General features: G+C 40.7%; 1 protein-coding gene across 2 annotated transcripts in view; it reads right to left on the bottom strand.

Moving 5' to 3' along the window:
* Positions 1-25,099, bottom strand: part of LOC129417328 (probable E3 ubiquitin-protein ligase RNF144A-A) — a 71,962-nt gene that overhangs the window by 33,448 nt on the left and 13,415 nt on the right. The window contains exons 2-4 of one of the 2 annotated variants that reach the window (XM_055171924.2): positions 10,223-10,373; positions 5,843-5,947; positions 544-604 (exon numbers count right to left, since the gene is read on the bottom strand). In XM_055171924.2, the coding sequence (XP_055027899.1) occupies positions 544-604; positions 5,843-5,947; positions 10,223-10,357 (301 nt within the window). In that variant the 5' untranslated portion in view covers positions 10,358-10,373. Of the gene's footprint in view, positions 1-543; positions 605-5,842; positions 5,948-9,471; positions 9,585-10,222; positions 10,374-25,099 lie in introns of those variants that run through there. The other variant, XM_073869626.1, reaches the window with a different exon arrangement.

The raw sequence follows: 25,099 nt of genomic DNA, 5'->3' as shown, positions 1-25,099 counted from the left end.
AGGCGCAATGATATTATGCAGTGCCCGAAAATAGTTCCCTGCTATTGAAAGTACCATTTTCTGGCGCTGCGTAATATCATCACAAAAAAATTACTTTACCTGGGTTTTCACATGGAGTGTCACCCAAAAGACTTCAGATGTGTCTATCAAATTTATATCTGCCAACCCAGTTATTATAATAAGCCGTGTTGCTTATGCAGACAATGTGAGTTTAAAAATGAAAAACAAAGACAGTTCACATAATAAGGTTAATCTACTGGGTGACATTGATATGTCGACAGATGGCATGTTGTTACTGTTTGAGATGCAGCTAGCACCTGTTTAAGCATAAGGTCAGCTGGACGTACACGTGTGCAATGCGAGTCCCCCCTCTTTACCTTCATGCTCACACGTACCACCGCCTTGGCCTATTTGTCTAAGGTGAGTCACCCTCAGGCATCTAGGACAGGAACCATGGAGCTCACCATAAACAAACATGCACACGTGTCTGATCAGGTGATGCTGATCGCCCCCCTGATGGACAGACAGACTGTTTCCACTCACCCTTCTCAAACTGGAGCTTCCTGTACCTCTGCATTATCTCTGTGGCCACCATGCATTCAATCTGAGAGATATATATATATATAGAGAGAGAGAGAGAGAGAGAGAGAGAGAGAGAGAGAGAGAGAGAGAGAGAGAGAGAGAGAGAGAGAGAGAGAGAGAGAGAGAGAGAGAGAGAGAGAAAAGCAATTATGCACAGTATGGTCTGATGGAAACAAGATCACTCTTCGATTTGCAGATATTACATTTTAAATTATGATTTAATCTGGGTAAACACTGTCCAGATATCAGACATGATGTCTAGTGTAATCACTGTTTTAAGAATATGGCTATATGAGATATAAAATTTATAACATTCACATATTTTATATATTTAAAATATTTATGTATATTATATCAATATATTAAATCATATCTACAGTACTTGTAGCTTATATGGTGGACCATGTGGTAACAATGTCATAGGTTAAAGGGTTAGTTCACCTCAAAATTAAAATTTTATCATAAATCACTTACTCATTTGTCGTTCTAAACCACCAATTTTTAGATTTTTTTGATGAAAACCGGGAGACTTGTGACTGTCCCATGTACTGCAGTTTGATTTACACAATCAAGCCCAAAAAAGAATGAAAGAGATCGCCTAAAATGTCTATGTTCCATTATTAGTTCAATAATAATATTTTGAAGCGACCAAAACACTTTTGTGCGGTTTGATTCAACAATTTGTTTCCCTCCTTGGTCGTTCAGTGCACGTTCACGAGCAGACTACGACGCATGCTGTTGACGTATTGCCAGCGTACAGACACAAAATACATTATTTTTGCATTCATACAGACTTAAAGGATTAGTCAATTTTCTTTAAAAAAAAATCAGATTTTTACTCACCACCATGTCATTCAAAATGTTGATGTCTTTCTTTATTCAGTCAAGAAGAAATTATGTTTTTTGAGGAAAACATTCCAGGATTCGAAGGACTCGTTTCGCTAGACCCTTATGCCTTGTTTGAGATCGTTTAGAGTCATTTGAAACTGCAATTTTAAACTGCATTAAAACTAACAAGTGTTGGTGTCCATTAAAGTCCATTAAAATAAGAAAAATTCTGGAATGTTTTCCTCAAAAAACATAATTTCTTCTCGACTGAACAAAGAAAGACATCGGGCTCTATCTTACACCCGGTGCAATGCAGCGCAATGCACGACGCAAGTGTCTTTCGCTAGTTTCCACCCTAATTTTCACGTTTAGCGCCGCGTTGTTTAAATGGCAAATGCATTTGCGCCCCCTTTTGCGCCCATGGGCGTTCTGGTCTGAAAACGAGGTGTGTTCAGGCGCATTGTTGGCGCGTTGCTATTTTGAGGCAACTAAAATAGACTACACCATTGACCAACAAAAAACGGGTCTAAAGTCTAAAGTCAATGGCGCAATGTGCTTTATGTTATTTAAAGAGTGCATTAGTAATATGCGCCTATAAACGGAAGGACAACGCGGGTTTGCTTATCACAAAGTACATGAATGCGCAGCAGCACAAAAATGCTTTTTAAATATGAAAGATTAAAGGATTGAATGTAAAAGATTATTATTGAGTCTCTTGGACATAAATGAGGACTAATTATGATACGTTAGAAGACGCAAAGAGCTGCTTCACCTTTAAACAAATGCATCTGTTTTTAAATGTTTTTTTTTTAATGCTACCTCACGGATTTATTGTATTGACTCTGTACCTGCGGATATGGTGAGATAAGAAAATTTTTTAAGTAATGCTTAAAAAAACTCTTTGCTAAAAAAAACGCTGTCCAAAGTACTGAAATGTGAGGAGAGCCGTTTGTAAATTCTTTATCTCCTGTTTGTTACAAATAAAGTATTTTTAGAGTACAAACCTTATCTTACATACTTGATATTGGATAGCCATACATTTAAAGCAATTACAAGCCTGCTTTTTTACTTCCATGACTAAAAGAAAAACGGGTTTTAAAGGTTTTAATAAAAAAATAACAATTTCAATACAAGTGAAAAACAACACAATTATTTAACATTAATCTTAAACTGGGGATCTTCTTCCTCCGCTTAGTTTTTCAGTTTACAAAGTCGGTCATCTAATTAGGGATTAGACATAGCGCCAGCGCAACTTGCTTTTAAAGAGGATGAGAGCTGTGACTCTCATTGGTTTACTGCACGTTACGCCAAAAATACTCCCATTACAATACGACCAACCCTTTTCGACCATGCGCTCGGCGCACAAACCATTTTTCCCGTCGTTAAATTAGCAAAAGTGGATTCGGACAAGCCCATTTAGACGTTGCGCTGTGCGTTTTAGACAATGCGCTTAGATGGTTAAAATAGGGCCCATCAACATTGTGATTGACATGGTGGTGAGTAAATTATCTGGACTTTTTTTAATAAAATTGACTAATCCTTTAAGTAGGTTTAACAAGTTTAAACATTGCTTATGTTGTTTGCATAATGGTTTAAATAAAAAAACCTTTGGCAACTTCTTCAGCAGGTCACGTTCAATGCGGCGAACGTGGCCTGCTGACGAAGTTGCCAAAAGTTTTTTTTATTTAAACCATTTGTTTGTTTTGTTTTCTTTGTGCACAAAAAGTGTTCCATGTGATTGGGAAAATCAAACTACAGTCTATGGGACAGTTACAAACCTTCCAGTTTTCATCAAAAATAGCTAAAAATGTGTTCTGAAGACAATCGAAGTGATTTATGATAACTAATAATGATAACTGATAATATAAAATGATTTTAATTTTGGGGTAAACTAACCCTTTAATTTTTAAGGACCCCATTTCAATATGTGAATCTGCCTGTGAAATCCAGTCTCATAATCTTATTTTGAGATTAGGAGCATCAACATTTGATTTCAACCATTAATTTCACTTTCATTTCAATAATTTTTATACTTAAAAGGTCACTTTCTTCCTGATCCCATTTTCAAAACTTTAGTTAGTGTGTAATGTTGCTGTTAGAGCATAAATAATACCTGTAAAATAATAAAGCTCAAACTTCAATGCCAGGCGATATATTTTCTTTAACAGAATTTCCCTTTCAAAGCCTACAGCAAACGGCAGGTTTGGACTACAGCCCTTTACTTCCTGCTTTAATGACGTCAATATAAGAATTTTTGACTATACTCCGCCCACAGGAATAAGTCAGTCGGCAGCTAAGCTCAAACGGCTCAGCAAAACTAAGCTGCCGAATCACAACACACTAAACAAACTACACAATCAGAACTCGTTATGTATTTCTCAAGGAGGGACCTCATAGAACAAAGAAGACATTGGCTCATTTTAGGACAGTGAAAACAGCAGTATAGAGATAAAGTAAATTGTGTGAAAGATTTTTTTACACGTAAAACCTGAATATATGAACACATGTTATATTGCGCACTGTAAACACAATCAAAGCTTCAAAATCACAAGAAAAACAGGACCTTTAATACTTAGTCAATATTAAAGATATCAAGGTTATATTTTCACAGAACGTTCTTTATGTATAATGATTTTATGGAAAAAAAACATTAACCCCCCCAAAAAATAGCTGGGTTTTCACAGGCTGGGTCACATATTGTAAATATCACTTATTTCATCCAATATATAGCCTACTGTATCACCCAAAAAATGTCTTAAGATCACACAACAAATAAGTATATTGAAAATGAACCACTTACAAAAAACTCTAAGCATAATGACCAGTGCAACATTGGCTCAACTAATTTCAGAGATGGGTTCTGTAAACCTAAAAACCTGAAAAGTGATTATTTTCGCAGTTACACTACACTATCTTGACACAGAAGTGATACACTTGTCTTTTAAGATGGCCAGACCGACACATTAGTTGCTCTAATGCTCGGTTCCTGGTTCCGATTCCTCCGATTTAACTGTTTTGAATACTAAATGAGCCAAGCATCCTCACAATGAGCCCACAGCCTGAGGAGAAACCCTCCCCTCGCACTGACCTCAGACTACAGAGGATTTCACGATGCAGGCAACTGAGGAAAGAGTGAAACTGTTGAGATCTCAGCATACATTTCATACTGAAAGACATCTGATACTGATGCTCAGTAGAATTTCGTTTGCTCTATGTTTGTATCCAGCATCCATGCCAGGTTTGGTTGAAAACACATCTGTCAGAAATCCCATTAGTATTATATTTGCAGTATATCATAGCCTCAGGTGTTTATAATAAAGTTGCTACAAACTACAACAAGAACAAATTTCATATTGGCACTTTAAAGGTGCAGTGTGTCATTTTTAGAAGGATTTCTTGACAGAAATGCGAAATAATATACAAAACTATATTATCAGGTGTGTAAAAGACCTTTTATAATGAACCCTTATGTTTTTATTACCTTAGAATGAGACATTTTTATCTACATACTGAGGGTCCCCTAACATGGAAGTCGCCATTTTGTGACGCCATGTTTCTACAGAAGCCCTTAACGGACAAACTTTTTTTACGAAGCTGTCTCCGAAAATGAGGAGGCCGTCATACATAGCCCAGGAGATGCATTGGATTTTGTTGCAAAACGCATGCATTGAACGTCTGTGTATACGTATAAGAGTAAAAAAGCCTATGCTTTGCATTCGACCATGCTCATATGTTTACATACATGTTTTGCGTCTTCTTGTGCTTAAATATTTAAATTGTCAAAACTAAAAGCATGTGAAATGCAGTGGCGGATGGTGCCTTCTTTTTTCGAGGGCGCTTGATGCAAAGTTAGTCCCAACCTGTATGTAGCCCATCATGTGTGTGGTTCCTTATTTCAAAATATATGCTCTGCGCATCGAGAGATCCTGTGTGCATCAAGTGTCTTGTCAAAACAAATGCCTGCTGCAAATGCGTCTAAAGGGTTTATGATAAAAGAGACGCTCGCGTTTGCCAGATACTCGCATAATCTCATGCGTGATCAGAGTTTACTGTTAATAGAGTGTCTTGCGTGTATTTTGTGAACGTGAGCGTCTCTTTTATCATAAGCGGTTTTGACGTGTGTGCAGCAGGCACTTATAAAAATGCATTTTCCCCAAAATTTAATCAGTCTAATTAACGTTAACTTAACAGCCTATTTTTATTTAGTAAGAAAATTATTTAAGTTCCATTTATCTAGAATACACAGTCCGACAAATAAACAAAAATCAGTTTGAAAAATATTGTATGAATTCTGCACAGTGATAGCCAATGTCTGAACAAATATTTTGCATTAGCTGTTTTCTTTATCATGTTTAAATTAGTATTTTTCTACTTAAAATTCTCCTAAGATAAGCTATATAAACTGCACCCGCATTATAAATGTTAACCTTACCTCATTTTCCTGTAAATGTCCACGTTTTGGGCAGGCCGAGTCTGGACAGCTGATTGCGGTTTCAAAGCCCTCTTTGATGAGAAGTTCCACATACTGCTTCAGGCACTTTAAAAAACAAAACAAAATAGTAACTACAAGATAAAAGACAAAAACGAAAAAATACAATCTGTAAACAAATTGCTTTTGTTATTGCTCAATGTGTCTACAAGGGCGAGCACTGGAGCAGAGAAACATCACTTGAAACATGAACTGCTAACTTTCTCAAAATAATTACATTGTGTACAGTAATGTCTCAATTTAATGAAGACGCAGTCACTTTTCCAAGACTAATTATTCTCCAGTACGCAAACTGTTTTGAATAAGCCATGACAAAATACTTTAGTTTTATTATTTATAAATGAAGAGTTTGGTTCCAATCCGCAATAAATCCATTTTGACTAATTTTGGTAAAAACGTGTTTTCTATACCAAGAAAGTGACAAGATGAAAACCACTATTTTCTGTTACAAACTTTCACATAGCATCTTTAGGTTATAATAGCATTATAAATTCAAATCCATAATTTGATTTTCAAAAATGTATTATAAAAACAGATTTTTTTCCCCACAAAATGCAATAAATCCATGACTTTCATTTCAAATCCATGTTTATTTTTCAAAATTCTACAAATCTATTAAATCAATATATAAATGTGCATTTATCTTTGCCATGTTATATTCATTTAGTTGACTAGTGGTATACACTGATTAAAAAAACATTAATGGCATTAATCAAAACGCTTTGTCATATTAAGAACACTGTCATTGCTGCTGTTATTCGTGGGACGTCATCGCTGAACTTTTTTGACGGCGATCAGCTGTAAAATGTTTTGGTCCTGCTCAATTTTCGTTGACTGAGTAAAATAATGGAAAGTTTTTCATAAGACCCACTGGGATCAATGTGTTAGCATGACAGAAGCTTGACGCTGTCGTGTGAGAACAAACAACAGCCGGCATTTTTCCTTCGCCCGAGTGGCTTACGTTTCTTCCCCGCCACAGAAAACCACTACAGGTTTATCAATGCCAAAACAAAGTATGATTTTGTTTTTGTTTGTTTGTTGATCACGAAGTACAAAGTAGATGGGGAAAAGTATGATTCTGTGTGTTTTCAACGCGCCGCCATTGTTGTTTACAGTGCGTGTAATGGTGCGCTGTTGAGCGGATTTGTTGCATTCTGCAGAGAAGGAGGATTGGCGTTTATCCGTTTTGGGAAAAAAGGGAGAAAATATGACAGAATAACACGGCGGATATCGGATTTTGCGTAAAATTAAGAATTTACTTTTTAATATGACCAAATAAAATACTGATTTTGGTAGTACCTTTTCTTTTTAAATGGCGTTTATTGCGTTTTGGAACCATACTATTCATATATATTAACACACACACAGCAAAAAAATCTTGAAAAAATATCAGTTAATATTTTTTGTTACTAAATAGTTTTTTTTAAACAAAAACAAAAAGACGTGTATCTGAGCATTTTAAAATGCTTGACAAGGAAAATGTTATGTTTTAGTATTAACACGAAAGATCGAACGCACAGCCTTTCAAAGCATAGTTTATTTGACTCATATGTGTACGCAGACGTGCAACGCATGCACATTGCGATAAAATGCAACGCATCTCCTGGGCTACAAACTACATTCTCCTGTACACGCATGCGCGATCTACACGTACAATGTACATGGGGTTTCAAAAATCTGTACTGTGCAGTATACTAGACATGGGCCGGTATGAGATTCTGGCGGTATGATAACAAAAATACCACGGTTTTGCGGTATTGCCTTTGTAACACTAAAATATTATTATTATTATTGTTATTTTCAAATGTCTGCATATAAAAACATCAACTTTTCAACTGGACACCATACATTTTATTTTTAAGCAACATACAATGTTTATGCCAGGTAAAAATAAAGCCTTTACATGATAATATTCTTTCAAAAATATGTAATGGAAATGTAAACATAAATTCAATTACATGATTCAATTTTATGTAAACGCAGTTCATACCTTGAAAACGGTATCATAGAAAATGTTTGTGGTTTTAAAACCTTGGTATACTGTATACCAAGGTTTTTAAACCACAAACATTTTCTACATTGAATACATTGAAACCGGTAACTGGCCCATGCCTACAGTATACGTCACTTTTCTGGTGAAGAAAATTGTGTCACGAGCACTGTACTAGGACCCTCACGTACACACATACTTCGGCCGTTAGTCGTGTTTACGACGTCAGGTGCATTCGTACGTCTGCGGAAAATGGCAGTGTACCTTCTTTTAAAGGGGACATTCCACAAGACGTTTTTAAGATATTAAATAAATCTTTGATGTCCCCAGAGTATATTATGTGAAGTTTTAGCTCAAAATACCATATAGGTAATTTATTGTGGCATGTTAAAAAAGGCACTTTATGGGTCTGAGCAAAAATGCACCGTTTTTGTGTGTATCCCTTTAAATCCAAACGAGCTGCTCAGGTGGGCGGAGTCTCAAGCGCTCACGCTGTAGACATGACAGAGCATCGAGGGAGATTCTCTCACGAAAGAAGTTAGTGAGCGATGTTAAGCATTATATATTTGAACAAGTTTAAAAAGTCAATTATCTGTTTTATGCATACTAAATACATGCTAATCAGCAGATGGGGAACATTGTGGAATAAAAATAAAGACTTTAAGGTCTCATATGCTGCCAGTGTTTTAAACAGGCACAATGATTTTCAACATGTTACAATAAATTACACTTCCACAAACACTCAGAAGTTTACTTTTTGACCAAACCACACAACCACATTTCAATGATCTGTAATAAAACAACACGTTTAATGCTTAAACTTTAGAGAAACAGATCACATGACATGTTTAAGTTTATTGTGATTGAACACATTCGCGTTTCTGTCAGTCTCTCGTCCATCTTGTTACTCCTCGTATTCATTTGAAACTTCAGAGAAACATTAAACAACATATTTACTTATTGTGTATGATAGTGAATACGCGTTGTTCTCTCACTCTGTCTCGTGCAGTGCATTAATCCTCGTGTTCATTCATATAAACTTCAGAGAAACACATTAAACATAACTTACTTGAAAGCGAACCGTCGCGTTGCTCTCTCTCTCTCTCTCTCGTTCGTTTACTCGCTCTCTCTCACTCACTCGCTCTCTCTCTTGCAGGTTAATCCTTTAGAACGTTAATTCAATCTTTAGAAATATTAAAACTACAAGTTATAAGATTGTAGGCTCCTGTTTGTGTTTGAGGGAATACAAACGCGTCATGCTGTCAGTCATACTTTCTCTCGGTCACTCTCACTCGAGGTAGCTTCATGGTTGGATAGCGCAGTTGAAGGGGCGGTATCATTATAATAGGAGCCCTTACCTACGTCATGGGGGGAGCGAAATCCGCATGACCTATTTATTCACATGCTTGCAGAGAGAGCCTTACCAAAACAAAGTTACAGGGTTGCTATTTTTCATGTTTTCTGGGTTGGTAGAAGCACTGGGGACCCGATTATAGCACTTAAACATGAAAAAAGTCTGATTTTCATGGAATGTCCCCTTTAATGAATAACATGAAAAAAGAGATTTATTAACTGTACTTACAGAAAATGAAGGGAAAGCAATGCTGATCAGGTTTTGCTTTTTTATGTTGGAATTTATTCATACACACAGCAAATGAAAAGAACAAGCTGGACTGTGAACACACTGCTGGCACAAAAACTCTGCGCCTAAATTTAGACACGCTTAAAAAGGCTTACGCAAGAATCACACCAATGTATTTTTAGATGTTCCATTTGAATAATAGTAAAAGGCACAAATCTATTATCCAAAGTGAGTAAACACAATGGTACAAAATACATAAAACAATCAATATTTTCAAACCGAGGCAGACAAATTTTAATATTACTTTACTTCCAAAGCGACGTACAGTGCTACTAAGTTTACATTTGTATCAGTATGCGTGTTGCCTGGGTTTAAACGCATGACTTTTTGTGCTGCTAATGCAATGCTCTACCACTAAGCTATACATGAGCACTTTATTTAACTCTTTATAAAGAACAAACAAGATGAGAAGAATGCTGTTGATATGCAACATACATTAATCGTAATAAATAAAAGGCATTACAAATAAATCACAACACATTAAACAAAAAGGCAACAATATTGTGTCGTGACCAGGGTATTCATCCAATATTGTATGTCCAGCTCCCTGCTGATACCCACCACCCCTGGGGACCAGCATCCAAAACAACATTTGGTGATGACTGGCTCTGCTCTTTGTTTGGTCGGCAGGGGTGCTGCTCTCTTATCTGATGAGTTTGAACTTTGAGACCTATGTTTAGATGCTACTCACCAGGGTGCAGAAGACACATTGGCACTGGGTGATGGTGGTCATTTGCTCCAAAGGAAACTCTCCTAGGCACAGCTTACAAGACACCAGTGGGTCCAGGGCCAAATCCCAGGTGGGTCGGTACCTAGCTGTGGTCATGGTTCCTGCTGGAGAGCTGAAACACATAACATGCTGTGTTACAGAAAGGCTACACGCTTTAATACGGCAATACAGACAGCGCAAAGCTTTTAAGCATTGTGAATCCAGACTGGCAACGATAAGTGCATCTTTATTGCCCAGTCACTAACATACACGGTATCGCTACCAATGTGATGGCCAGCCTTTTAAATGCACATTAAATTAGCCACAGTTTGTACAAAGAAGGTCTGATAGACGGAGTGGTGAAAGGGTCAAGTCCATTTACCCGCCTTTATATTATGTAACCGAAAGCGTGGCCTCGAAGTGCTTTCCGATATACGTTCGGGACTGCTTTTCAAATGTAATGGAATGGGAATAAGTCAGGCGAAGCTATTTTTCCTCGTCTGGTGCTGCCAGAATAGAAAAGCAAAGGGGAAGTGAGTGTGAAGGTGAGGAGAAAAAATAAATCACACTTTCACTCTGCCTACGCTTCTGCTTTTTACAGTTTTCAGGAGAGGGATATTTTTGGATGTCTTGAGTATGAGAGACACAGTGGTTTCTATTTTCTCATGTCGAAGTGGGCTGTTGTGCACTGAGAGGCTTGCGTACCCTTAAGTGTTTACAGGAAATGCTTGTGAGAAACACCCTGGCTTGGCTGCTAAGCAACGTGGGAAGGGGGCACGAGGCAGATACGCTTCATCTGGTGGTGCCTGAAGTATTTATGACAGATTTCTTCTGTAGTTGTGGAAGGAGGCGGGGCAGAAACTTTCAGATTTTATGACGTAGTTGTGCCTTGAGGGATGGTCAGGTATCTTTCACTTATCAGGGGTCGTGCAGTAAAACCATCAGCCAGCGCTGCAAAGGGCAGTGTGACGTGGTGGTTAATGTGGTGATCTGCTAACTAGAAGGTTGTGGGTTTAACACTCAAAGAAAACAAGGAGTGAGTCATCACAATTGTAGACTTAAAGGAATAGTCCGTCTAAAAATAAAAATCCAAGGTGTATATGACCTTCCTCTTTTAGCCAAACCCAGTTGGAGTTATATTAAATAATATCCTGGCTCTTTTCAGCTTTATAATAGCATTGGATAGTGCTCCAACTTTGAAGCTCCCAAAAGCACATCTATCCATCAAAAACAAATTCATCAGAGTTATTAAGAGAAAAAGCGATGGGTTTTTGTAACGTTGGGCCTTCCACCTGACCTTAACTCTCTGGTACACATGCATAGTTTATAAAGTTTAAAGGAACACCCCAACTTTTTGGGACTTTAGCTTATTCACAATATCTCCCAGAGTTAGATAAGTCCATACTAGGGGTGTTACAATTCTCGATTTTTACTTTTTTTGAAGGAACAGGTTGCTATGCCATTTTTAGACTAGACTTTTATGAAATATAATATCTGACATAGAACCCGAAGATGCCCTGCCATGTTAGTCGTGCTGCCAGTGGAAAAATATGGTACACGCACATACCTGATAAAACAAAACTTCCTGTCAGATGAACATCTGTCAGTACTTTGCACCTTAAAACGCTTTTACTACCGTCAGACACGATTGTGAGACTATACCCCAATAAGTGATGTTTAAATGCTGTTCTTATAACTCTTAAAGGAATAGTCTACTCATTCTCAACATTAAAACATGTTACTACCCCAACCAAGAACTGTCGACACATCCCTCCACCATCCGTGTGCGCGCACGCAAGCGCCGGAGCGCTGCGACACCTCGACAGCATCCAGCCCAGCCCCATTCATTCAATGGCACCAATCAGAGATAAAGCTAGAAGTGACCAAACACATCAACGTTTTTTCTATTTAAGACGAGTAGTTATACGAGCAAGTTTGGTGGTACAAAATAAAACGTATCGCTTTTCTAAGCGGATTTAAAAGAGGAACTATATTTTATGGCGTAATAGAACTTTTGGGAGTACTTCGACTCGCCTGAAAAGTCCGCTCCCCTTCTCACTCTCATAATGGGAGAGGGAGGGTGTTACTGCGCCGAGTCGAAGTACTCCCAAAAGTGCTATTACGCCATAAAATATAGTTCCTCTTTTAAATCCGCTTAGAAAAGCGCTACGTTTTATTTTGTACTACCAAACTTGCTTGTATAACTACTCGTCTTAAATAGGAAAAACGTTGATGTGTTTGGTCACTTCTAACTTTATCTCTGATTGGTACCATTGAATGAATGGGGCTAAGCTAAATGCTATCGAAGCGTTGCAGCACACAGATGATAGAGGGATGTATCAACAATTCTTAGTTAAGGTAATAACATATTTTAATATTGAAAATGAGTAGACTATTCCTTTAACTCTCTGGTAAACATGCATAGTTTATAAAGTTTAAAGGAACACCCCAACTTTTTGGGACTTTAGCTTATTCACAATATCTCCCAGAGTTAGATATGTCCATACTAGGAGTGTCACAATTCTCGATTTGTACTTTTTTTTTGAAGGAACAGGCTGCTATGCCATTTTTAGACTAGACTTTTATGAAATATAATATCTGACATGGAACCCCGAACCCTGCCATGTTAGTCGTGCTGCCAGTGGAAAAATAAGGTACACGCACATACCTGATAAAACAAAACTTACTGGCAGATGAACATCTGTCAGTACTTTGCACCTTAAAAAAGCTTTTACTACCGTCAGACACGATTGTGAGACTATACCCCAATAAGTGATGTTTAAATGCTGTTTTCATAACGCTTAAGCAACTGAAATAAGTTGTTGTGAAACTTAAACAGATCTCAGTTCAGAGAAACGACCGGTCCTGGCACAGACGTCGTTCTGCTGTGCACACGTGCATGCTCGGTTCTGATTGAGTTCAGATGAAGGCGGGAGGTGCGTGCTTGTTTTTTGTTTTCCATGTAAAGAGCAGCTTGCGTGGTGTCTCCTGCATCTGCCATGCTATCTTTTTACTGGCTGTAGCAAGCGAAGTTAATGGAGGTTGACTCGCAGGACTCAACACATGTATTTTTCCGCGACGTGACATGGGGGCGTGGCATCATTGACGATTCCATTTTTTTAATTCGAAGTTCAAAGTTGTGACTTAATTTCGATAGATTTCGATTTAAAATCTAAATCGTGACACCCTTAGTCCATACATACCTTTTTCAACTCCGTGCATGCCATAACTCTGTCCGACACACCCACTGCTAGCCTACCTTAACACCAAGAATGGAAGTAAATGGCTCCATACATACGGTTAAAAGATGGCTGTGTCTATGACCTTGACTATACAAATCACAAAATATAAATAGGAAAATGTTGGTGTTATTTTGTCACTTATTGGGAGCAGTATGCCATCTGGAGCCATTTACTTCCAGTCTTTGTGCTAAGCTAGGCTAGCGGTGGGTGCGTCAGACAGAGTTACGGGGTGCACGTTGATGAAAAGGATATGTATGGACTTATCTATCTCTGGGGGATTAAAGTCCCCAAAAGTCGGCATGTTGCTTTAAAATTAAGATTGTGCCGAATGCCGATAGACAATACTATCAGTAGTCAGACTTATGGCCCGATAGCAGGCCTTCATGACGATAGTTGACTTGTTGGCCAATTCTACTTTTAAATTATTATTATTATCATCATTGTTTCACATTAACATGCACACTGCATGCTTTTTCTCGCATATGAGGGCTTGTGGGGTTCTGTTTGCGCGAGACAGCTTGTAATGCTCTTTCTCACACGTGAACTTGTAATGCACACGACTCAGACTCTTCCGGAGCTTGTAATAAATGTTTATTTGCACTGGAGAGGCGCGCAGGGGTTTTAAACCAGTGAGTGAGTTGTTCCCGCTCCCTGGCATGCAGGAAATTTCAGAACGCCTGGGCATCAATGACGCACTCGGATTAATGGCATCAAGTTTAAAAAGGTTACTATTGTGACAGTGTTGCCAGCTGCTCTAAATCAGGTTCTGTTTTTGTCCACCAATCCAGTGGCTTGTCACAAATGAGTAAAAAAACTGAAAATAAATAAATAAATAAGTAAACTATTGCACGGTCCCCAATATTATTGTGTATCGGCAATCTTACAGGCTGACGACAGGATGATCTAACTATGGGGCATATCGTACAACACTATTTAAAATATAAATGTTTCCTTACAAAAAAAACATATCATTTGGCTTAAAGAAGTAAGTCATATACAACTGGCTTGAGGGTAAACTTTTCAATTTTTTTAAGAAATGCACTTGTTTAACTTTATCAATGATGATAGAGAGGTTATGAATAACAGACAGTCGATTGAAAAAAATGCTTCTAATTGCTTTTTATTTTAAACCCCACACTTCATAGGAAGTCAAAGGGCTTTTATGTCAAGCAAAATCGTTAATCATTTCCACAAACACTTGGCCCGTTTTGGCTTAAAAGTCAAATGGTGTCAAGAATTGACGGCTTGGTAATGCAGTAATGTGGCTTCCTGTCTCTCAAGAGAGAAGATGCTAAAAAAAGCTGATTTTGCAGGCTGGGGCTTACGTCACTCTCTCTTCAGTCTATCACAACATTTCACTCGTCCACATCTATCCATCTCGATCGCTCTTGCCTTTCTCTCTACCACCTCATCTACATGGCCGCAAGAAAAGTGCACTCAATAGATATATCATCAAATATAAAAGAGGAAGATTTGTGTTGGCACCTTGAGATACTGTATATAAAGGTTTATCTAAAGAACCAAAATATTTAAAGTAGGGATGCATAACGATTAATCACGATTAATCTATAGCAGAATAAAAGTTTTTGTTTACACCTGTGTAAAATGTGTATAATAACTAATTATAATATATAATTATACATGTATATGTGCATATTATTTAAATATCCATAATTATTATGCACAGTTCACACAGATATATGATGTAAACAAAAACTTTTATTCTACTGTATTAATCGCGATTAATCGCTATGCATTCCTAAAGGGATACAAAAGTCACAAATGCCAGAACGTTAGGGACTGATAGTCTGAGTCACCATTTGCTTTCATTGAATCTTTCACCATACAATGGAAAAAATTGAGACTGGGGCTATCAGTCCCTAACATTCTCCCTAATATGTAATTTTGTGTTCCCCAAATAAACAACAAAAAGTAAACAAATGCTTCACAAACAAACTACATATTTTTTAAATGAAATTGGAAAAAGCATAAGTAATAAACCACCAAATTTCTAATCGATTTCTATTCCTATTACCAGGTTTTAACATTACCGGTTACAGAGATATTCCATGTGAAACAAGGTGCAATGGGAAAGTTAGTTCACCGAGATGCAATCCTCTGAGCAATTATCACCTCCCAACACAGCAACAATAACAACAACAACACAAGCAATCCACAATAACGCAGCCCTCTGAAAACATCTCTGCGCTCATATTTCAGTTACTTATCAGATCACTGAACTGAGAAGAACAATCATTTATCTTGAACTCGGGCGGCAATATGATCTACAGCATCTCAAAAAGTTTCCCATTGTGACTTATACTAACTGACAAACAAGGCAAAGCCCACTGATTAGTATTATCTCATAAAAAAATCCCATAGTAACCATAACGTCTCCCAAAATAATAAACCACAGTTGTTACAATACATCTGTCTGAAATAGCCCCTTATATATAGTGCACTTGAGGGGCCTGCTATTTTTAGTGGTAACTGAAAACATAGTGGACATTATCAAGTGCACTCATTCAATCCCATGATGCACAGCAATAATTTGTGTATGACCAATCGATGTACACTTCACAGCTAGCCACTACCCATTCACAGTGAGGCTCACAGATGATCTTAATAGATGATGACACCCATACACCATATGGTGCCCACATTGTTTAAAGGGATAGTTCACCCAAAAATAAAAATTGTGTCATCATTTACTCACTGTCATGTTGTTACAAACCTGCAAATTTCTTTGTTTAGATGAACACGAAGGAAGATATTTTGAGGAATGCAAACCGTTCGTGGACCCCTTTCACTTCCATAGTAAGAAAAAAGAATACTATGGAAGTAATGGGGTCCACAAACAGTTTGGTTACACACATTTTGTGTTCATCAGAACAAATAAATTTATACAGGTTTGTAACAACATGAGAGTGAGTAAATGATGACAGAATTTTCATTTTTGGGTGACCTATACCTTTAAATTCACTTACTCATTTTCATTAATTCTCTTAAGTCTTGTAGGGACTAGTGAATGAGGGTATAGGGGCAGGGTTCCCACACCTTAGTTAACTTAAAATTCAAGGACCTTTCAAGGACTTTCTTGGTCCAATGCCCTCAAATTCAAGAACTAAATTTGGGGACACATTTCAAGTGAAAGCAAGGTTACATCATGTTACTTTTAAGATACATTTTTACAGTTCCCTTTCAAGGGAACTTGCGCTGCGTCACTGCGGTGACACTTAGGGGATGCCTTCAGGTGTAAGTGCATCTGAATGTATATATCAAATTTAACCAATGGTGAGGCTTAACGACAAATACAGGGTGACGGGGAAGCCAAGAAGTATATCGCTATCTGAAATATTGCCAAAGATGGCGTAACAGGGAAGCAGGAAGTATGGCAAGGGAGATGCAGCGTCTCGTTCCCTTCTCGGGGAACAGCAGTTACATACGTAACCTGAGAAAATTTCATGTGTCAAACACAACTATGCAAAAAAGCATTTTGGTATGAATCAACATTCGCATACAGAAGATAAAAGCATTTAAAGCAAACAGTTTAGCATGATATTATCCTATCCTACTATTTTTTTCCAGAAAACTTCTTGCAAAAAAATGATTCAAGCACTTTCAATGATCTGTGTCACGGGAACAAAGAGGACCAAAGGCAAATTAGCAGGTGAGTCTTTTGCTTTAATAAACACAGTTCGAGCCGTACAGGTAGTGGCACTTGGTGAACAAGAAAATAAAACACAGTTAAAGCCACTCAGGTAATGAAACTTAGGAGGTCACAGTCCTTTAAAAGGTAAAGCAAAACTTGTCCGCGTGGCTGTGTAACCAGGGGTAGGCAGACAGACTTGGCCGACACCGCGGCGTTCAAAGGCAGGCTGTGACCGGCTGCGGCAGCAGCGACGGGCTCGAGAGAGAGAGAGGAGAAATACTGGAGCGCCTGAGTTTCCAAGGCTCTTTCTACACACCTCCTCAGCAGAGTAACTGTACAGAGAGCAGACTGGGTAACACACAGGAGAAACTGCTTATCACAGATATTTCACAAAGACACGACTCGACTGGACAGGACCGGAGCACGGCTCCGTATCTAACACAGAGTGAAACACAACACAACGTGACCATCATATAATAATCCAACAGAGGAAGGGAGAAAAAAGGGAACTATATATATGGAGGTAAATCACAAGATGAGGAGCAGGTGAGAAAATGAGGAACACCTGGGGGAAGCGCTAATAGGTTAACTAGCGAGTAAATGAGAAAAGGTAAAATAGAGAAAGAACCCAAAGACGTAACAGTACCCCCCCTCTCAAAGTGCGCCACCTGGCGCACTAGAGGAGGACTGACGAGAACGATAGAAATTATCAATGAGCGAGCGGTCCAGGACGTCCCGGGCAGGAATCCAGCATCTCTCCTCCGGACCGTAACCTTCCCAATCTACCAGAAACTGACGACCCCGACCACGGGGGCGAACATCAAGGAGTTTACGGACACGATAGACAGGGGAACCCTCTACGTGAATGTGGGTGGTAACGGGGCGAGGGGGGGGGCGAATGACGGGCTTGAGACATGAGACATGAAATACCGGATGAACGCGACGAAGGTTAGAGGGCAACCGGAGCTTAACAGAAACCGGGCTAAGAATCTGAACGATACGAAATGGTCCAATAAACTTGGGGGCGAGCTTGCGCGAGGGGAATTGGAGAGGGAGATTGAGGGTAGAAAGCCAGACCCTTTGTCCGCACATATAACGCGGACTTTTAATGCGATGCCTATTGGCAGCTCGACGGGTAGCGGACCGAGACTTACAAAGAGCGGACCTCACCGCTCTCCAGGTGCGTTTGCAGCGTTCGATAAAAGCCTTGACGGAGGGCGCCTTAGATTCGGAATTGGAGGCGGGAAACAGCGGTGGTTGGTACCCAAGACAGCTCTGAAAGGGCGATAAACCGGTGGCAGAAGAAGGGGCGGAGTTATAAGCGTATTCTGCCCACGGGAGCTGTTCGGACCAAGAAGCGGGGTTGCGAAAAGCGAGACTGCGTAAGATGCGCCCTATAGTCTGATTAGCGCGTTCAGCCTGTCCATTGGTTTGCGGATGGAAACCAGAGGAAAGGCTGACAGAAGCCCCGATGAGGCGACAAAATTCCTTCCAAAATAGGGAGGAGAATTGTGGACCCCTATCTGACACGACATTCTCGGGGAGACCGTGGACTTTAAAAATGTGGTCAACGACTATCTGCGCAGTCTCCTTAGCGGAGGGAAGCTTAGGGAGCGGGATGAAACGGGCGGTCTTAGAGAAGCGGTCGATAACGGTGAGAATTACGGTCTTGCCTCCGGACAACGGGAGGCCAGTGATAAAGTCAAGCGCTATCTGAGCCCATGGTCGCGACGGAATGGGTAAAGGTCTAAGGAGGCCAGCGGGGGGCTGGTTGCTAGACTTAGTCTGGGCGCAAACAGAGCAAGACGCGATAAAGCGGCGGACGTCACGTTCTCGAGTGGGCCACCAAAATCTCTGGGAGATCGAGGCAATAGTACCTCTGACTCCAGGATGTGCAAATATCTTGGAGGCATGCCCCCACTGGAGAACGGCACGTCGAGCGGAAGGTGGGACAAAAAGTAAGCCCTTGGGGCAGAGACGCGGTGTGATAGTGTTGGAAAGAGCACGTTTAACCAGACGTTCGATTCCCCAGACCGCCGCTCCCACCACCATCTGCGGCGAAACTATGCCTTCCACGGTGGGAACAGAATCAGGGGGAGCGAACTGACGAGAGAGGGCATCAGGCTTTATGTTTTTTGAACCGGGTCGAAAGGAAATAGTGAAATTAAAACGCGTAAAAAAGAGAGACCAACGGGCTTGACGAGCATTGAGCCTCTTAGCCGAACGGATGTACTCGAGATTACGGTGGTCTGTCCAGACCACGAACGGGAATAACGACCCCTCGAGCCAGTGACGCCACTCCCCAAGCGCGAGACGTATGGCCAGGAGTTCGCGATCCCCCACGTCATAGTTACGTTCGGCCGGCGAAAGCCGGTGGGAGAAAAAAGCGCAAGGGTGTATCCTCCCGTCAGCGGGCGAGCGCTGGGAGAGGATAGCCCCGACACCCACCTCGGAGGCATCCACCTCAACGATAAATTCTCTAGAGACGTCGGGGTAAATAAGAATGGGGGCTGATGAGAAAAGAGACTTAAGGTGATCAAAAGCCGTCTGGGCAGCGTCACTCCAACTAAAGCGGGTCTTAATAGACGTAAGCGCAGTAAGGGGGGCTGCCACCTGACTGAAATTCCGAATAAACCGACGGTAAAAATTGGCAAACCCTAAGAACCGCTGAAGCGAGACGCGAGAGTCTGGAGCGGGCCAATCAGTGACGGCACTAACCTTAGAGGGATCCATACTAATGCCCTGGGGGGAAATCACGGAGCCAAGAAAAGTCGTAGTGCGCGCATGAAACGTACATTTCTCAGCCTTAACAAATAACTTATTCTCGAGGAGACGTTGTAAGACCTGGCGAACGTGCTGCACATGCACCTGGAGAGAGGGGGAAAAAATTAGAATGTCATCAATGTAAACAAACACGAAAATATTCAACATGTCTCTGAGAACGTCATTGACCAAGGCTTGAAACACGGAGGGGGCGTTGACGAGCCCGAAGGGGAGGACCCGGTATTCAAAATGACCAAGGGGGGTATTAAAAGCCGTCTTCCATTCGTCCCCCTCCCTGATGCGCACCAAGTGATACGCGTTACGTAGGTCCAGTTTTGTGAAGAACTGCGCCCCCTGCAAGATCTCAAAAGCCGACGACATTAGGGGTAGTGGATAACGATTCTTAATGGTAATGCTATTAAGACCTCTGTAATCAATGCAGGGGCGCAACGAACCGTCTTTCTTCTTCACAAAAAAGAACCCCGCACCAGCAGGAGAGGAGGAAGGGACAATAGTACCGGCCTCTAAAGATTCAGAGAGATATTTCTCAAGAGCCTTACGCTCGGGACCCGAAAGGGAATAAAGGCTTCCCCGGGGGGGCGTGGTGCCCGGGAGGAGCTCGATGCAACAATCGTAAGGACGGTGCGGAGGAAGAGAGGCAGCCCGGGAACGACTGAAAACCGCTCGCAGATCGGCATACTCCTCAGGAACCCCTGATAAATCACCCGGTTCTTCCTGAAACACAGAAACAGAAGAAACAGGAGACACAGCAGAGACTAAACACTTCACATGACATGACAGACCCCAAGACAGAATGGAGCTTTTTAACCAGTTAATCTGAGGGTTATGTTCAACCAGCCAAGGATGGCCCAAAACAATTGGGGTAATAGGGGAGTGAAAAACTAAAAAAGAAATAGTCTCTCGGTGGTTGCCAGATACGATGAGACTCACAGGTGCAGTGACACGACCAACCTTAGCTAGTATCCGCCCATCCAAGGCAAATACAGTTGTGGGTTCCTGAAGGTTCACCAGCGGAATGCCGTGCCGTAAAGCCCATGCCTCATCCACGAAGCTACCCTCGGAGCCAGAGTCAATGAGGGCCAGACAAGAAGCCGAGGAACTCGGCCAGCGGAGGGAGACCGGTAAGGTAGTCCGAGAGAGAGGAGGAGGGGGAAAAGAGGCGGCGCTCACCCGTATCCCTCTCTCTACCGGTGAGCCCTGGCTTTTAAAGGGCAGGAGGAGGCAAAGTGATCATCCGAGCCGCAGTAGAGGCAAAGCCGGTTGGAGATGCGGCGATGGCGTTCGGCAGCAGAAAGGCGAATCCCGCCTAGTTGCATCGGCTCAGTGTCGGGGACGGCTGAGGAAGAGGAACCGGCAGCCGGGGAAGAGAGGAGTGACGTCTCCACATGACGCGTCTTCCGGCGCAGCTCGAAACGTCTCTCAACACGTAGCGCTAGGTCGATGAGGGGGTCGAGACGGGATGGAACCTCACGAGCCAGTACCTCATCCTTGATATCAGCATTTAGACCCTCAATGAAGCGAGCCACCAGCGCCGGCTCATTCCATCCACAGGAGGTTGATAAAGTGCGGAACTCCACGGAAAAATCCGCCACCGAGCGCCTGCCCTGGCGGAGGCTGGACAACAGGCGAGAAGCCTCAGGCCCATGGACAGACCGGTCAAAAACCCGCAACATCTCCTCCTTAAACAGGACATACTGAGCCAGACAACCTGCATCGGTGTTCCAAACAGCCGTTCCCCACTCTCGAGCCCGTCCCTTGAGAAGAGAGATGACGTAGGCGATCCGGGAACGATCTCTAGCATAGGTGGCAGGCTGAAACGAAAAAACAACCTCACATTGCGTCAAAAATGATAAACATTCAGTCTGCTCACCAGAGTAGCACGGGGGATTATTCACACGCGGCTCCGGAGCCTCCGGAAGTCTCGGGGGAGAGGGCTCTATGCGGAGAAGGTGAAGCTGCTGGGAGAGATCGGTTACTTGGGCAGCGAGAGAATCAACGGCATGACGGGTAGCAGCGAGTTCCTCGTCATGTCTGCCCAGCATAGCACCTTGCAGCTCAATGGCAGCCTGAAAAGGATTATCCACCGCGGGATTCATGTGGTCTGGTTGGATTATTCTGTCACGGGAACAAAGAGGACCAAAGGCAAATTAGCAGGTGAGTCTTTTGCTTTAATAAACACAGTTCGAGCCGTACAGGTAGTGGCACTTGGTGAACAAGAAAATAAAACAAAACACAGGCAAAGCCACTCAGGTAATGAAACTTAGGAGGTCACAGTCCTTTAAAAGGAAAAGCAAAACTTGTCCGCGTGGCTGTGTAACCAGGGGTAGGCAGACAGACTTGGCCGACACCGCGGCGTTCAAAGGCAGGCTGTGACCGGCTGCGGCAGCAGCGACGGGCTCGAGAGAGAGAGAGGAGAAATACTGGAGCGCCTGAGTTTCCAAGGCTCTTTCTACACACCTCCTCAGCAGAGTAACTGTACAGAGAGCAGACTGGGTAACACACAGGAGAAACTGCTTATCACAGATATTTCACAAATACACGACTCGACTGGACAGGACAGGAGCACGGCTCCGTATCTAACACAGAGTGAAACACAACACAACGTGACCATCATATAATAATCCAACAGAGGAAGGGAGAAAAAAGGGAACTATATATATGGAGGTAAATCACAAGATGAGGAGCAGGTGAGAAAATGAGGAACACCTGGGGGAAGCGCTAATAGGTTAACTAGCGAGTAAATGAGAAAAGGTAAAATAGAGAAAGAACCCAAAGACGTAACAGATCTGTATCTATGTATATTTTCAAAAACTTCCCAGGGCCTTGAATTTTTTTTTCCCAGATTCACAAACTTTCAAGGATTCCAAGGACCCGTGGGAACCCTATAGGGGACAATTTAGGGCACAGTCTTAGTTTTTCTGAATGCTTTAGTTCTAAAGGACAGCCCATATTAATGTTATAAAAAATCATACAAATAAAATGTATTTATTATTATTTTCAGTTCGAATTGAGCGCTACAGATGTCTGAACAATCAAAGATATGGTTTTTGTAAATCTCTGCCTCAATCCATAAACAGAATACACAATGTTCCCAGACTCGTAAACTATTCTTCTTTCTTATCAACTTCAACAGGCATGTGGTTGGTTTCCACATTATTCTTTAAAAGAAAAGCAGGGCACCATGGGCCCAAGTTCGACTCATTTATCAGAGCATAATATTTCACAATCATAATAACGTAACACTGTGAGCTTTCATAACACTTTCTGACAACATATCCCCATATGAGATTAGCTGGATGCCAACAAACACAATAGACTGTGATAAGAATAGACAGACAGTCATAAACAGACTCATTCAGGGACTTATCAACAATTTTTGCAAAATGAATCACAGTAAACAAGAAATCCAACCCTCCTCGTTTTCGGTTTACACTTCTGGCCCTTGGGATCTATATGACTCCAAAATTGAATGCATAATTGTAAGAAAAATATACATTTTCAATAATTCAAATAATACATCATATTTTTTTTTACTTCTAAAATCCTCAACTACACCATTGGCTTGCCTGAAAAATAGTGCTGCAATCGCGATGTCAGCCTGTGCGATTATATGACAGCAAAATGTTGCAATTATATTAAATAAATAAATGTGTGGATTTGTTAACACAAACTTTCTGATAACAGTTTGATGATTTTCCTTGCTGTTTAAAAAAAGGAAGAAAAACGAACAAAAAGGCAGTGCATGTGTGACATGCACGTGTGTGGTGTGTGTCGTCACTTATACCAGAGCGAAGATGGATGCAGAGTAGGTTGTCAGTGATCTGGTAGCTAAAAAAACCTCTATGTCTGTTGTATGGCGGTATTTTGGATTTAGGATTACTGACACTGAGCAGTTGCTACATCACGTGGCAATACGAAAACATTTCTAGTTTTACAAATACACATTTTAGCATTATCACTAAACTGTGTGTGGATTTTCCTTAAAACCCATCAAGTTGACTCATGATACCATTTAGTATAATCGCACATCGCAATATTAGCATCAATAACCGCAATGGGAAAAATTACCCAAATCGTGCAGCCCTACTGAAAAATATCAAATTTTTTATGAAAATTCACATAAATTATGATCTAAATTTGATTTTAATTGTTTTTAGATATTGATATAGGTGTGAGGTGTTGAATTCAGGCATTGTTTTATTAAAAAAAATAACAAAATAATTACAGTGCAGGAATTAAATCATTTCGACAGGCAGATTCCCATAGAGACCCTATTCTCATTCCAAGATATGGACAACTGCTCAAATCATTACTTTTGTAATACATTTTGTAAATTTATGTTCATATAAACATTAGAAAGGATATTAAAAATAAATATTATTTCAAATAGTCATTTTTTATAGTGTTTGATGCATTTTGAAATGTCTGTTTTGACAAAATGCCATAGAAATTTGACTGTGTGTGTGTGTTTGAGTGAGTGAGTGAGTGAGTGAGTGAGTGAGTGAGTGAGTGAGAGAGAGAGAGCATGTGTGCTTGAGAGAATGTGTGTGAGAGGCAGAGAGAGAGAGCATGTGTGTGTGTCTGTGTTTGTGTGTTTGTGTGTGTGTGTGTTTGTGTGTGTGTGTGTGTGTGTGTGTGTGTGCATGTGCACGCATTTGGTTGCACTCCTTTATATCTTTTTTCTACATTTGTGGCTGAATTTAATTGCCAAATTTGATAAAAATGCTCTCTGTCGTAGTCATGCGTGTGTGTGCGTGTGTGTGTGTGCGTGCATGCATGCGTGTGTTTGTGTGTGCGTGTGTGGGTTTGTGTGTGCGCGCGTTTGTGTGTGAGAGAGAGAGTGTGCATGAGAAGGAGAGAGAGAACATGTGTGTGTGTGTGTGTGAGTGTGTGTGCGCGAGCGTGTGTGTGTGTGTTTGTTTGTGTATTTGCGTGTGTTTGTGTGAGCATGTGTTTTTTGCATTGCATTTGTGCACAAGTACCAGGCCTTCATTTCTGTGTCAAAATTTTCAGATTTATAATGGATTTATTGATATTTATTTTTTTATTGATATATATCATTTTTTGCATTTCCCATTCAATTTCAATTGGGGTCATATTGAAAAAATGTACATACCTTTAGAACAACCGAATCAAGCCCAGTTTTTTTTGTGTATGTAAAGATAGATTATTTAGGAAAGT

This window comes from Misgurnus anguillicaudatus, chromosome 7, assembly GCF_027580225.2.
Source record: "Misgurnus anguillicaudatus chromosome 7, ASM2758022v2, whole genome shotgun sequence".
Taxonomy (NCBI): Eukaryota; Metazoa; Chordata; class Actinopteri; order Cypriniformes; family Cobitidae; genus Misgurnus; species Misgurnus anguillicaudatus.
This window is presented reverse-complemented; position numbering and strand designations above follow the sequence as displayed.